This window comes from Echinops telfairi, unplaced genomic scaffold, assembly GCF_000313985.2.
Source record: "Echinops telfairi isolate 266 unplaced genomic scaffold, ASM31398v2 ScPeMD7_7469;HRSCAF=8507_0, whole genome shotgun sequence".
Lineage (NCBI taxonomy): Eukaryota > Metazoa > Chordata > Mammalia > Afrosoricida > Tenrecidae > Echinops > Echinops telfairi.
In genome coordinates, this window is record NW_022111372.1 from 903,097 (window position 1) to 918,925 (window position 15,829).

Consider the following 15,829-nt stretch of genomic DNA (forward strand, 5'->3'; position numbering starts at 1 on the left):
TTAGAACAATTGAATTTTTACAGGCCACAGAATGATGTTGGACTCATAGCACACAGCATAGATAAATTAACGTAAATGAATCACACACCAAAACTTAAGAGCTAAAATGATAAAATTCCTTGAAGAAAACATATAAGTAAATTGTCTATACCTTAGGCTAGCATTGGCTTCTTAGATAAGACTCCAAATGTGTTAGCAACAAGAACCCCATATGAGAACATGAAATGTTCTCAACATCATTAATCATAAAAAAATACATATAAAAACCACAATGCAATTCCATTTCCAACCCACTGAAATGGCTAGAATCAAATATGTTGAGAAACATGTGGGAACTTTAGAATCGTCATCCATTGCAACGGTGAATGGAAAATGAACATGTTCTTAGAAAATGCTGATAATTTCTCAAAATGTCAAACATAGACTATATGTGCATAAGAGAAATAAAACCGAAGACAAAATAAATCCACACAACCATTTGTATTTACAAGCAGTAGTATTATTTCTAGTAACCATTATTATTACTAATACGAATGCACGTGATTGATGAATGGGTGAATAAAATGTGACTCAAAACAGTATTTACCAGAAAAAAAAATAGAAGAAATGAAGTACTGGTTCTGTATGAGACAGCATAGAGGGCATGTTGCTCTTTGCACACCCACTTTGTGATGAATCCAAGTCCCAGTGTCTTCTGTTCAAATGGAAGTTGCAATACTTTCTTCCACACAACTTATTGGCACAATAGTTAAGGAACAAAATAAATGCCCGAGTACCTCATAAAACTTTAAGTGCTTTTACGCCTGGAAGAAGAACCTATTGAATATTTTAAGAAATTTCTAATAGAAAAAAAAATGTAAGTGATTAACAGAGCGCACTTACCTTGTCCTCAGAAAGGGCTTTTATGTATTTTTTACCCATTTTTTTCCTCATGGTCCAGGAAATAGCTCTCATTTTTTTACCCAAACCTCCTTCATTATTTAAAGTTTTTTTTTGTTCTCCATTTTCATTTATGTGTTCACCTTCACATACCTAGGTAGAATTGTGGACAAAAGAGAAAATAGTAAGCAAGAAAAATTGGTCTGAAATCATTATTAAAGAAAAGATTCTGAATTTGTGGGTTTTCTATATTTTATGCTAAATAATCCAGATACCTTATCCATTTTTGAAATTCCAGGTCTAGTTACTTGTATTACCAACTCAAACCGTAGTTTCACATTTGCTATTTGGGCTGTTTTTATAGCTACGTGAAATCACCCTTTCTGGTTGCTTTGGTGTTGTTGCTATAGGCCATGAGTCTGTTTCAGCTCACAGTCACCCCCTGGACGCCAGAATCAAGCACTTCCTGGTCCTGCACCATCTTCACAACTGCTCTTATGTGTGAGCTCCTGTGTCAATCCACTTTGTCCAAGGACCTTCCTCTTTTTCAATGTCCCTCCACTTTCGCAAGCATGATGTCCTTCTCCAGAGACTTGTCTCTCCTGATAGCATGCCCAAAGTGTGTGAGATGAACTCTTGCCTCTAAGAAGCAGAATTGTGCTTCTTCCAAAACAGATCTGATGGATCTTCTGGAAGTCCATGGTACTTTTAGGATTCTTCACCAACACAATCATTCGAATGTATAGATCTTTCTTGGGTCTTCCTTATTCAGTGTCCAATTTTCACATACATGTGAAGCCATTGAAAATATCCTGGCTTGGGTCAGGCAAACCTTATCCTCAAAGTAGCATCTTTGCTTCTCAGCATTTTAGAGATGTCTTGCCCAGCAGATTTTTGTTGGTTTTCAGTTGGCCAAAATAAAATTAAATACCAAGGAGGCTAATGTATATTTATGTCCATATCATTGAGATTTTTTTCTTACTGGATGCTTTAGAAATGGCCACAGCATCAACCTGTGCTGAATGAACATTAAAACATGGTTTTTCTTCTGATAGAAATGGATGCGGTCATATTTAAAGTTAATCAAAGTCATGGAGAAACTCCAAGTTTCTTTCTTTCTTTCCTTCTCTTCCTTCCTTCCTTCCTTCCTTCCTTCCTTCCTTCCTTCCTTCCTTCCTTCCTTCCTTCCTTCCTTCCTTTCTTCATTTTAAGAGGTAGTAAATAAAGAGCACTGATAGCACTGTCAGATCAGTGTTTAGCTGTCAAACCCACCAGCCACTCTGTGAGAGAAAGATAAGGCAATATGCTCTCATTAAAAAAAAATATGGAAACCCTATGAAGGGAGACTGAATTGGAATTCGCTAGGTAGCAATGAGTTTATTATCGTTGGTTTCTGTGTACATACAAATTCCCACATTTTTATATACCTAAATATATACTCGGTTCAGTCATTAACATTTTTCATGTCATTCACAGTGTACTCAGCGAATGCTTTATTTTCTTTTTTCGTTTACATTTTATTCTACTTACGTCTGTTTTATTGAACTAATGACTCCTCATCTAACTTAGACTAAAGCCCATTATTTGTAGCCCATAACTCCCTATAATATAAATATGACTCAATGTAATTAATTTAGTGTTATTACAATGTAGCATGCATATATTATACGACGTCTATGGCATCTGACCTACTATACTCTCTCCATGTCACCCCCAGCAACTTTCAGGCCTCTGTTCCTCACCATCGCAATGGTTTTCAAAACGTGGTCCCCAAACCTGGAGATGCAAACATTATAAATAAACCAACCCTGTTACTGTCCAGTGAATTCTGACTTACAGAGTCCCCGCTGGGCAGAGACCCAAGAAGCCTCCTGGCAGGGTCCCAAGGCTGGAATCTTTACCGAACCAGGCAATCATATCTTTCTCCACAGGGTGGCTGCAGGGTTCAAACTGCTAACCTTTTAGAAACAGCCAAGGGCGTAACTACTGGACTAGCAGGGCTACTTCCTCCTGGGGATTGTTTGGTTTTCAGAGACTCTCCAAGTGATCCAGTTGTTACCTACAGTTAAAAAAAGCACTATGCTATAGTTTTGCCCTATTTGTCCCTTTGCTGTTTCTAACTCACCTTCCTGCCATGTGCACTTGTTACTGTATATAGGTGCCATCAGATCAATTTCCAGTCACAGACACCAGAGGTGACAGAGAAGTTGCCTCCATGAGCTTTCCTTGATTATAATCTTTACAAAGCACTTAGTTCCCCATGTCTTCCTCCTGATGAGCCACTGGATTAGTTTAAACCACCAGACTTTCGGTTAGTAGCAAAGAACTTAATATGTTGTACCACCAGGGCTGGTTTCCCCTAGATATATGTAAATATCTTCCTTCATTTATCTTGCTCTCCACTGACATGCCATGCAGTAGAGGAGACATTTTTTGATAGACTAGCCAGTTTAAAATACCCTATAGTTGCCAATACACACTGTAAGTTTATCCTGATTTATTATTCTGCTAGTCCCTTAACATTACTCAGTGATAATTTCGTTTGTTTGATATTTTTAATTGAGTATTGTCTGTATCTTCCATTATAATGCATGTTCCAAGATCGCAGGGGTTCTATTTATGCAGATCTGCTAGATGCTTCTGGAGTCACTGGATGGCATAAACAGTAAGTGCACAACGACTAGTCAAGAGGTTGGTGGTTCAAACCCACACAGGACACTTTGGAAGACAGGCTAACAATCGGATTCCCGAGGGTCCCAGCGTGGAAACCCTTTGGAGTAGTTCTCGTCTCCGTATGTGGGACCTCCCTGCTCAGAAGAGACTGAACAGCGATAACACAATACGTTCAAGTGCAGAACTGGCCGTCTATATTTTTTGAATGAATCAAACATCTCATGTAGATATTCACAGTGATTACCTATTATGGACGTTTGGGATTGTATAATCTTACTATATCTGATTCTCAAAGGAAGAAAATGTTAAGTCTAGCACCACACAGCACTACTCACCATGAGGCAAGTCATTTTGCTGTTGTTGTTGGTCTCAGAATTAAAAAACAATTAATAGGAAACTTTCTTTTGTGAAACAGATTATTTTCACAGGAAGGTTTAAATACATAGTTAACATCATTATTAATCAATATTATGCTTTACTGCATATCTTACCCCAAATTACCTCTGATAAATGGGAATGGACAGCCAATTTAAGCCCTCATTACACTTTATTAATTTATATATCCAAGGTTATAAAGGCAAATATTCTTTGTTTAAATCAAAATCCCTGAATAAAAAATGAACATGGAAGCATGTTGAAATTTTAGAGTTAAACTTTTTCTTCTCTTTTCTTTCAACATAAACTTCTTCCGTTTTAATTGTAACATTATTTTACCAACTAAAATAAAGAAGAGAGTACGTTATTTTAGTATTGCCTAGGCTAACTCACTATATTAACTAAACTTGTAGAGGACATAGTTTTAATCTGGACATTTTATATCTTTCTTTGCAGAAACTTCCAAGAGTATGCCAAAATGTTTTAAATTATAACAGTTTTCTATCATTGCCACCTAATGATATCCAATTTCATAGCCCAAATCACACTTTTGTTTGAGTGTTTGATTTTGTCTGTTTTTGTTAGCATTTCTCGCTCTCTTTCTAGATTCCAGGCTTCACAAAGGGGTTTTGTTTGTCATTCGGCAGTACTTCCGGAGTGCTTAATAGAAATGGTTTCATAAAATAGACTATAAATAGATATTTGGTGAAAATTTAAATTCTAAATTGCTGAGAAATGTGCAAACCACTCTTTCATGGTTATCAACTTATTCTGAAATTTCTAGGACACTGATATTAATTAATTGGTGGGTATCAAAAATCCTAGGCTACTTTGTAGGTTATTTTATAGTTATCAATTAAAACATAGTGGACTCTGTATCTGTATGGTTATGGAGAAATTATGGTTTATCTATATTATAAAGGAACCTTTGGAGGGATAGTGGTAAGCAATCAACTGTTAACTGCAGTTTACTCTTTCAAAAGCACCAATTACTTAATGGGGAAAATATGACAGTCTATAAATATACATAAAGTTATGGAGCTTTGGAATCCTGATAGGCTAGATCTATGCTGTCCTATAGGATTGCTAAGAGCTGAAATTTGATTCCACAGCAGTGGACATATTATAGGATCGAAACTGAAAGTAAGATTCTATGTGCCTTTTGTTATACATGTGTGTATCACATGTCATAATATAAATATTACAAATGATATAAATATTGATATATATTACTATGTAGGTCTAACAACATTTCCAAATAAGTGTGTGTCTATAAGCAAGTCGGAACCCTGGCGGATCGGTGGCTGCTCCAGGTGGTTTGAGTCCACCGACCACTGTGAGATAGATGCGTCCATCTGCTTCCATAATGATTAGGCTCCAAACCAGATCCTCTGAGATCTAACTCATAGTGACCTTGCAGGACAGCATAGAATGAGTCCTTCGGGCTTCTAAGACTGTTCATCTTAGAAACAAGAGCAGAAACCCTTGTGGTTAGCAGCCCAACTTTAACCCACTAGGTTCCCTCTTGGGTATCCTCTGGGCAATTCCCCTTTGCCCTCGAGGGGGGCTAGGAGGCAGAACTGACTCAAAGCACATGCACTTGTTTGGTTTTATTAAGGCAGGGTGGGGGCAGTAGAAAAACATACAGATGGATAAAAGGGATACATGCAAACATATCTTTATATCAATGTTGACATTTATGAAGTAATATCAGATTCCCTTTGTCCCCATTTCTTTGTCAAGATTATCCAGTACTGGGCTAAACATACTAATCATTAGTAGACATGTAGAATTCCCCCAATTACTTGGGAAATTAGATTAACAAAAGGGAAAAAAACCAACTTTATAACAATGCTGTTATAGTAACTGAAATGTGTAATAAATACTTGTGTAAACTTGAAAATCTAGTGAATAAAATGAATGTAAGGGGCATCAGCGTGTTGCAGAGTAGGCCTTGGACTGGGCATCCCTAGGCCAGTGTCTCACCACCGTCAGGTATTCAGCAAGGAAGCAGAGGAGGCTTTCTGCTCCGGAAAGGACTCACAGTCTCAGAAACCCGAAGGAGGGTGATGATGAGTCGGGTCAACTTAAGATGGTGGGTTTTGGGGTTTAAAGTGAATGTAATTGGGGGTTCCTTCATCAGCTTCAATGGTAAACATATGTTTAACTTTCCCAACACCCTTCCCCTCTGTTATTCCTTTAATTGATTGTTTATTGCTTGTGGCCCAGTTATAAAGTAGTAGAATAAAACGGTAGACTATAGAGTGAAAGGAAAGGCTCAGTTCTGCCTTTGTCGTAATTCAGCTGTCATTTAAGGGTAATTTTACTGAATGGAGCACATTCTTTCAACTTTACAATGAAAATATGATATGTAGGTAAAATGCTTAGTCATGTGCCTGCTTTATTATAATTGGTCAATGAAACATAAATAGTATTAAGATTTTTTTCATTATTATTATTATATAAATCTAACTACATGGGGAGATTTTTTAAAGCTACATTTAAAGTATTTATGATTTGCAAATGTGTCTGTAATAATCACCAGTGAGACATTTCAATCCACCCTTAAGGAAGTAATTAAGAGATCATATGTTCTCCTTAGTAAGTTTACAGTAAGCCACATAACTATGTCCTGATTTAAAATGATTATAACTTACAGAAGATTTGTCCTGCTTTTTGTTTTCTTATGGAAATAGTTGGAAAAGTTGGGATTGTCTGTGTTACTTCGAATGTCTCAAAGTTCATACTGTCCCTTCCCAGGTATCTTCGCTTCTTTTAAATAGCTTTTGATTCCAAACTCCCAGCATATCATCCTGGCTAGGTGATTCCAGCTGACTGACCCATAGTGACCCATGGTGAGAAAGTAGAACCAGCCCCTCGTGGTTTCTTGGCTGCCATTTATAGGGCAGTTGATCATCAGGCCTTGCTCCCACAGAGCTGCAGGGTGAGATGAAGCACCGCCGTGACAGCGGTCAGGCAAGTGAACTAATACACCAATAGGACTCCATGTCCAGTGTGGCACTTCTAAACAATTATTCATGTGTCACAAACATATCTGCAAAACCCATTATTGGCATAGGCATGGATTATTCTGACTGATGTTGGCAAAAGTGACACTGGTGTTGCGTTTTTAATAGGTGTCATAGAGTTGGTTCCAGCCCATAGCAACCCAATGCACACTAGAACAGAACACTGTCTGTCCCATCTTGCCTCATGCTCAGAACTGTTCCTAGTGACTTTGCCTTCAAATGTTTGCATAGTGTATTTGAAGAACATTTATTAAAATAGATTCAAACACTAACCTCAGTTGAGTCATCTGGTTTTGATGTGAAATTATTCCGAAAACGATCAAAATTCCCAAAGCTGCTGCTGCGCTATAAAAAAGGAAAAATAAAGAAAAGTAAACTTAGAGTTTATGCTCTCATTGTTAAAACTGATAATGTAATTGATTATAATTAAGAAGCACCAGTTTCCCTCAAATACTCCTATGACCTCAAAAATGTTTCTGTCTGCATCATCGAGAAGTATTTAAAATGCAATACATATTAATATTTGATATCTTCAGTCCAGAAAATATCTTCATGTTTAATGTGAAAGGGTTAAGTACCTTAGACAATATCTGTTAAATTATTTCTTCATTCACAGTGTTGCATTTGGTGGAAATGGGAACAGAAAAAGCCTAGAGATTCTCAACTGAGCCTTCTTGGAATGAATTGACCACTAACTTATACTTCCAAGAGAGAAAGGTTGGTAGTATTAACCAACTAACCAATCAACCAGCAAACCAATAACAACAAAACCAAGCACGGGAGTAATTTTCCCATTATGTTTCATAGAGTAAGTTTATTGGAAAAGAAACATGAGCACATGTGTAAAATATGTCTACTTAGTGCCTTCCATGGAAAAAGCCTGTCTGTGGGAGAGGAAATAGGAAGACTTTAAAAGGAAGAAGATAGTAGAGTTCCATATCTTCCTCTTGATAATTCGAAACTCTGCTGGAAATCCAAAAAAGACGTCAATTGAAAGTAGCGTTTAGGCATGCAGGGTCTGAGGTTGGTGTAAAAGGGAATCTCTAGATTTAACTTTGAATTGCAATGAGTCTTCTAGACCCTTGTATCATGCACGGAATTTGAGAAAATGCTCAATGTGCTGAAAGAAGATTGTTCCCATGGATACCTTTCACGTACAAAGCTGAATTGTTATTCTTATTCAACACATTTGGGGCAGGTAATTGTAATCACACCCTGATGTGCTACAAAGTAAATGGTTCCCATAACACAGTTGAAAAACATCTTTAGGGTCCCTGAGTCAAAAAATTGATGTTTCCTTGGTATCGATTTCAATTGATACATTGTGTAGGATGGTAGATAGCCGACGGCTGTGTTCTTTGTGTTCCCATAAATCCCAAGAATCTGCTCTAGTTTAAGAAATATATCTCATCTCAAGCTTATCATATTAAAATAACCTAAAATAAATGAGTGCTACTGAAAATAATCTGGCTATTTGAAAAATTAATAATAGGAGTCAGTGATCTATAAAACATTGTATTTGTCTTTCGAGATCACGGCTGATTTAGGGTTAAGTCAGTTTCAATGCTGCAAGTCCTCCAAGCACTCACATACTCGTATCTTCCCACCAGCTATCTTTAAAACTCCTGTTTCCATTTTAAATGAGCTGAAACAAAAAAGAACCTGACATGTGACAAGGGGTTAGCTTGATAGACAGTGTGATGTCGGATACCGCCCCAGGATGATGGCTGTGTTAGACACAATTAACGCCTTTTGCTAGCTTGCCACCCTTGCTGAACAAGCCCTTCAGTTTGGATAAGAGATTCAGAGAAGGGCAGAAATTCAGAACCATGCTGGAGAATGCAGTCTCCTTATGCAGGGCTCACATAACTAGAGTGAACTTCCAGAGCATTAATCACTTCAATTTGCCTTGGAAGCATTTTCGGACCACCATGGTTTCAAGTTCACTGAAGGGAATTGAGTGTATTATTCTCCTGATTACAAACAATCTGAACAAAGATAAAACCTGTTATTCTTTATATACTTGAACCCTTTTTGATGGTCTATGTCTGGGCAATTTTTCTATTCTACATCCACCCTACCACCTGCTTATTAAATATTCATCAAGGTTAAGGCCTAGTTTCCACCACTGGATAATGGGCCACGTTGCTCAGAAGGGCATGGAATAGGCTCACTTCAGCATTTCTCTACACTATCTTCTTCCATTAAGTAATCAATAGTCACCACCTCTTAAAATTAATTCATCCCTTATTATATCAATAACACAAAGCAGATTTAGGGCCAGCAGTTTTAGAAGCACATGGGACTATTACTTTAAGTTTTGTCAGTCATCTCATTACTAATCACTCAGCAGCTTGAAGTCAGAGAAGCATAATATCAATCCATGCTGAGACATGCTCAAGGAACAAAGCTAATGACTTAAAAGGATATTTTTTAAAAATTTGCATTATCCTTTAGATTAAAAGGTAGTGAATTTCTAAGATGGTTTAATAATGTATAAGTTACAGTTTATGATGCAAGATTAAGTTGATAATTTCCATTCCCGTTAAGCTTTCTACAGGAGCGTTCCATAGGGTCACTGTTAATTTGGAACCAACTCTGGCGGTGGGTTCTTGGTTGGTTATGCTTTCTAATGAAGAGTGGGTCTCGTGGATGTAAAATGAGGAATCCTTACTAGATAACACAATCCACAAATGCAGCTCACTGCTGTCTAGGCAATTCCGCCCGCGGTAGCCTCTGGAGTTTGTCAGAACTGCGCTACGGCTTTCTGAGCCACCCTCTTTATGGAAGCTGGCTGTCACATCTCTCCCACTGGACAACGGTGGGTTTGAACTGCGACTTCTGGTCAGCAGTCTAACACTTAACCCACTGAGTCACCCGGAGTGTTTTTCTAGGTGGCCATTCTTAATAAATAAGATTGTGTCTGAATTCAATAATCTGGCATTGTATAACTAATAGATCAGATTTAACAAATACTCTTTTGTGATAGAGTTCTCATCAGGATAAAGTTACTGGGTAACTGAATTATTATCAATGTGAAAAGTAGCTTAAAATGCAATTTATTTCTAAGAAAACAATGTTTATGTTGACTTTAGGTCATATGTTATCTTATTTAGCTATATTATTTATTAAATCTATATAGTCTATCCTACTGTAATTTGCGATATATTTGTAAAATGGTACAGTACTTACAGAGGGAAATTTGACAATATCTAGAAAAATTACACACGTGCATTTACTTTGGCCCAGACATTCCATTTCCAGGTAGTGCTGGTGGCATGGTGGGTTATTCATTGTGCTGCTAACCACAAGGCCAGCAGTTCAAAGCCACCAGGTACTTCAAGGGAGAAAGGGGAGTTCCTCCCATGAAACTTTACAGTGCAATAATCCAACTGAGAAAATCTGCTTTCTCCTCTAGGTTCGCTATGAGTTGGAATCTACTCAGTGACCGTGATTTTGGTGTTTTGAGTATATTAGACACACGCAGGGGTATGATATCCTTTATCCACACGCATTCATTCTAGCAATTTTAGATTAACCCAAAACTGCCAACTATGATGTTTAGTAAAAGGTGTCTGATGGGGAAAAAAAATCTAAGGTAAATGCAAACAGTGGGAATGTAGGCAGCTGTGGAAATATAGCGCTTTATTCTGTTATAGAGTGATTCCCAGATTCTTGTTTTGATTTGCTACATAGTTGGCTCTACTCATGATCTCATATAAGAGAACACAATGTTGACCAGTCCTGTGCCATCTTTGTGATTGTTTGTATATTTGAGTCCTTGTGGTTTTTCTTCTGCCAGTAGTCTTAATTAGGGTTTACATCATTTTTGTTGGCCCTTTACTTTAACAAACACGATGCAGCTGAGGATATGTTCCAGAGTATAAAAGTCAAAGTTTCGCCATCTTGGCTTATAAACAGTATTCAATTTTCATTTCTTTAAGAATTATTTATTCTCTGTCAATTTATGATTTTTTTTTTGCTAAATGCCACTGTTCTTTCAAATACCCACAATTCCTCATGGTCAATAGGTTTCGGTGGAGCTTTCAGACTAAGACAGATTAGGAAAAAAGGCCTGACAAACTACCAGACATTAGCCAATAGAATCCCTTAAAATTTGTCCAGAACATACTGCAAATGGGGGAAAATGGGGAAAATTGTACTTAGTATTACCATTTATCTAGCAGGTGTTGGAACAGTTGTATGTTTAATAGTTAACTGACATGGAGTCTGCATATAGGACTAGCCATTATGATATACAAGGCTTTTCCTGGCTGACTTTTGGAAGCGGTTCACCATGCTTTTGTTTGCAGTCTGTCTTAGCAGGGAAGCTCTCTTGAAGCATGTTCATCACCTTAGCAACAGGACGTCTTCCAGTGATGGATGCACGTGAAGTGCACGGACCAGCAATCACAGCTGGTCTCTTGCAGGCACTGGCCGGATCCCAGCCCTTGGATAATAGTAATTTTCACTAAATGGACTGTCTTGATGTTTAAGTTTAGAACTATGTAAAAGTTTCACTTTTTAAAAAAATTAAGTCAACCTCTAAAGAATCAGCGCAGAAAATTCATAAGCAAAATGAAGGAAATGAGCTCTATTCCATATGTGATGGACTATGCATTTTGAAGGGACCCCTGTGGTGCAGTTGTTTACATATGTGGCTTCTAACGGGAAGTTAGTGCTTCAAACCCACCAGAAATAGATCTAAGCAATGCTCCTTAAGAGCCACTAAAATAAAATAAGAGATTATATTAGAATATGTGATCCATATTCCTGATTAAAAGTCCCTAAAACAACCAATGACATTCTTTCAAAATTAAAATGAAGCCAACAGACCAAATCTGTTTCTAATTCCCAGGATGCAGGAAACGTGGAGACAGAGGAACATGTTAAGGGACACAGAGGATGCAATCAGTCAGAAGAAGTCCAGGCAACGCCCAACTCTCATTTCTCCAAGCAACCAATAGAAAGGGACATTACGGATGAGAAGCCTTTAAGGGTCCTAGCAACCAAATATCATCCATGGACCTTGTCTACAGAGAGATAAAATGAATCACTATGACAAAACATCGAGAAGAGAACTGAGAAAATTTGAAAAATGACTGGTAACTTGGTGATATTCAGTAGTTATTATTGTATGTAATTTAAAATAATTGAGTGAGAGACAGCAAGCATTTGCACATTAAGATGAAACTTCATGAACTATTATTTCATGATAGGTGATGGTTATGAGGGGTAGGTTTTATTCTTATTTATTTTTATATATACTTGAAACTTTCCATATTTATCGGTTGGATTAAAAAATGTGGCTATAAACTAGCCTGAAATCGTACACAGGAGTAATTGTTCTCTTGATTTTGATAAGAATTCAATTAGTGAAAATTCATTAATATTGCTTAGGTGATAGTTTTTTGTAATTGCAGACATATCTAAAGAGTAAATCATGTTTGATTTCTAAATGCATGTCTGCGTAACCAGCTGACTAGTACGAACATACATTTCTTTCTGAGGAGTGTCTGCAATGCATGGTGCAGAAAACCTTTTGCACATCGTCTACTTGCCTTCCACAAAAAATAAGGCTGAGCATGTACTATGCGTGGTATCTGAACATATATGCACATGTGTCCCTACATAATCCAAGGAGTGATGAAACACCATCTGAGAGGGTTCAGTTTTCATTTGTTAGTCATATCTCTTCTGGTAATTCTGACTATTACAGAACAATAATTCTAATGATTACAGAATATTATCTTATAATAGAAACTTGCCATGGTTCTTGGTAACCATCTAGTCCTCCTCGATATGGAAGCTCTTGTAAGAGCCTGAACTTAGAAAAAGTTTCTTTTTCCATTTCTCAACCTGATATGCTTCCTCCACTGTATGAGTCTATTACAGAGTTTTGATCTGGTTTCCTCAAAGATCCTGGCCAAAAAGATATGGCTAAGGTAAACTCGGTAGAAAGAATGGCTTCTAGGACTTTGACCAACATGAAGAAGAGGTAAGAGGTCTCTTTTGGGCTGTCAATCAATCTTCTGGCAGCATAACAACACAGAGACAGGGTAATATGACCTTTACGTTAATTCTTAAGTAACCTTCAATCCTGGGGTCCTGAAAGGAAATATCATATTCAGCAAGCCTTAATATCTAGGTAAGCTACTGGGGGAAAAGGTTCACAGTCTTCTTCAAAGAAAATATTTGCATACGTGAGTCAGATCCCCCCAGAATTTGGAAATAGACCAGCAAATTAAAATGACACACACTTGGCCAGGGAGTTCTCACATCTTCTAAATATCACACATACAGTGCTGGTTAGCAATGTGCTCTTGAAGATCAGGATTCTGTTTCATTAGATGCTTGCATGCATATTTTATTATAATAAAATGCTAACCCTCCATAGACTTGTCAGGCTTTATCCAACAGCACTCAAGGATTTAATTGTTCTAACTAACTCAGGTGCTGAGATCTTTTGAACAGTGTGAAATAAATTTAAGTCACTTAAAAAAATCTGTTAGGATTGCCTCAGTGTTAAACAATTACACTATCTTGTGGTGTCAATGGCATTCAGTTGTGCACGGTGTCGGGGAGCTGAGGGGTAAAAGACAAACAGAACTCTGAAGCCTTGGCTTCAATGTAAACAGCTTAACCTTGGGTCAAGGGAACCCAGGCTCAAACATGCATCGAAAGTCAAACTATTTTTAATGTATATCTAGCCCCTGAGAACAAAGTTAGTGTACTTGAGCTCTCTGGCTCACTACCTTTTCTATCAACACTTAACTATCTAAGGAAGCTCATATTCTAACTCTGCCACAATGCTTCAAAGATGTGTCAGAATTTCCATAACTAGAGTTTGACTTTCAGAAGCAGGTAGACCACTGGAAATATTTTCAGCAAATTGAAACTACCTCAAAGAAGATTACCCCATAGATATGAATTAGAACTAACTAAAGAAAAAAAGAAATGTAGAATGATCCATAAAAGTGAGTATTATTTCTGAATCATGTAACAAAACAAATTTTATAAGTAAAAAGAAGTAAAAGTACTATTTGAGATTTGTTATTGCACCTCCGCATGGTTTACAAGTGCATCTTACTATTTACATTATACTCTATCCGGTTGGTCATACTTCCCACTTAAGAACTGAATAGAAGCCAGGACATTCTATTTTAAGTAAAGGGACTCACTGTGCTTAACTAAAATAAATGTTTTAATATTATTAAACATATTTTATTATTTACTTATGTATTATATCTTTTCAGGCCCAAAAGGCATGAAAAGCTTGTTCATTGTAACTATGGTGATTCTCTTGTTGCCTTCCTTGTGTCCCCTTCTGCCAGTTCCAATAAAAAATTAATTGCCATCATTGTGACGCATAGCGATTAAGTTTGCTACAGAGTAGAATTGCCCAGAGTGGGCGTTTTGTGCCTGTAACCTGTCAGAAAAGAGTCACTTGGTCTGTCTTCCAAGATGTCTCTGGGAGAAACTGAACTGCCAACCTCTTCTTAACGATTTGTGCCACACATGGACTGCTTGCCAAGGTCACTTTCGCATTGTCCCTTTCTTTCACACTTCTCGTTTTAGAATGGTTTCATTACATCACACTATCTCTCCAATTGGACGATGGTCCCTCTACTTCACAATGAGCACAGCTAAGGCACAGAGCGTGTACATCGCTCTTCTTCTGTCAACAAAATAAAGCTCAAGCTCGGCTTGTAGCACCATCCAAGTTTCCCCATGTTATCAGGCAGGCCTAGTTAATCTGATGAAGCAGAACCTGATGCCGCCTCTCAGCTCTTGTCCAGAACGTCTTCCTGATTGTCACCATTTGTTTATAACTCACGCATTGCTTGACACATCCATCCACGTGTCTAAGCGATCCCTCGTGGTGTTCTATTTTCAAGGAATGTCTTTGCTCTTTGGCTTCTCCCTAACCAAGCAAGGCCTGCTCTTCAAGGGTAAGGCTGTGCCCCACCTCGCCTTTGAGACTGCTTGTAAATGGCTCTGCTTGTGTTCACATTGATTGCCCCTGCCCTCAAGGGCCAGAGCACATGTGGAGAAAAACTCACAGTTGTTAGCCTTGGGAAAATCTCTGCCAAAGGCAACTCCCACATGACCCTTCATGCTACATGTCAAAAATGATACATTTCAATTGTATGAAAGCAAATTATATTAACTTAATCAAATGACTGTCAATGAAGTTTATTTCCTAATGTTTCATAAGAACTGTATGGTTTGCACAGTATGCAATTGAGCATACATAGCTAAATTTTGTGGTTAGAAGAAGGGCTGTTTGGATAAGACAGCTTATCCTCAAGAAATATACACTCTCTTGGTGCCATCGACCAAATTGCTTCAACCCATGAGAAGTAAATGGAGCCATGTCATAAATCAAGAGAATGCAAACATAGAAGCTGTTTCTAATGCAGATCAAACTTGTACACCAAATTAATGAAGTAAATACTGTATATTAAACAGTATCTTTGGGTGCTATATTTTTTATTAGAGATACTTCTATGTATTGCCGATAACAGCAAAAGCACATTGCATATGTATCTATGCTTATACTATTTATTGTTATTCCAAAGAACATTAAAAATGCTCCATATTTTTAAAGGATCATTAGCTGAAATCTATGGAATATGAGTCTGCTTAACCATCCTTAAAAATTATTTACCAAGGGATTGCATCATTTTTAGATGATAGATACTAGAAACCGTAAATCCCATGACACTGATAGTTAAATGAGGAAAAAATAACATGAAGGGGTAAACCATGCCTTGTTCTACTGTGTAAAAATATATGAGTCTGACAAGAACTTATCTAATATATCTTCTGAACTTTTCCAGGGAGAGAAGGAGAGTAAAATACTGCCTCTA

At 37.4% G+C, this 15,829-nt stretch overlaps 1 protein-coding gene across 1 annotated transcript in view; it reads right to left on the minus strand.

Annotated features, from left to right (window-relative positions):
• SAMSN1 (SAM domain, SH3 domain and nuclear localization signals 1) overlaps positions 1-15,829 on the minus strand; it is a 49,546-nt gene that overhangs the window by 23,784 nt on the left and 9,933 nt on the right. Inside the window, exons 2-3 of the mRNA XM_004711314.3 lie at positions 7,230-7,301; positions 883-1,032 (exon numbers count right to left, since the gene is read on the minus strand). Of these exons, the coding sequence (XP_004711371.1) occupies positions 883-1,032; positions 7,230-7,301 (222 nt within the window). The remainder of the gene's footprint in view (positions 1-882; positions 1,033-7,229; positions 7,302-15,829) is intronic.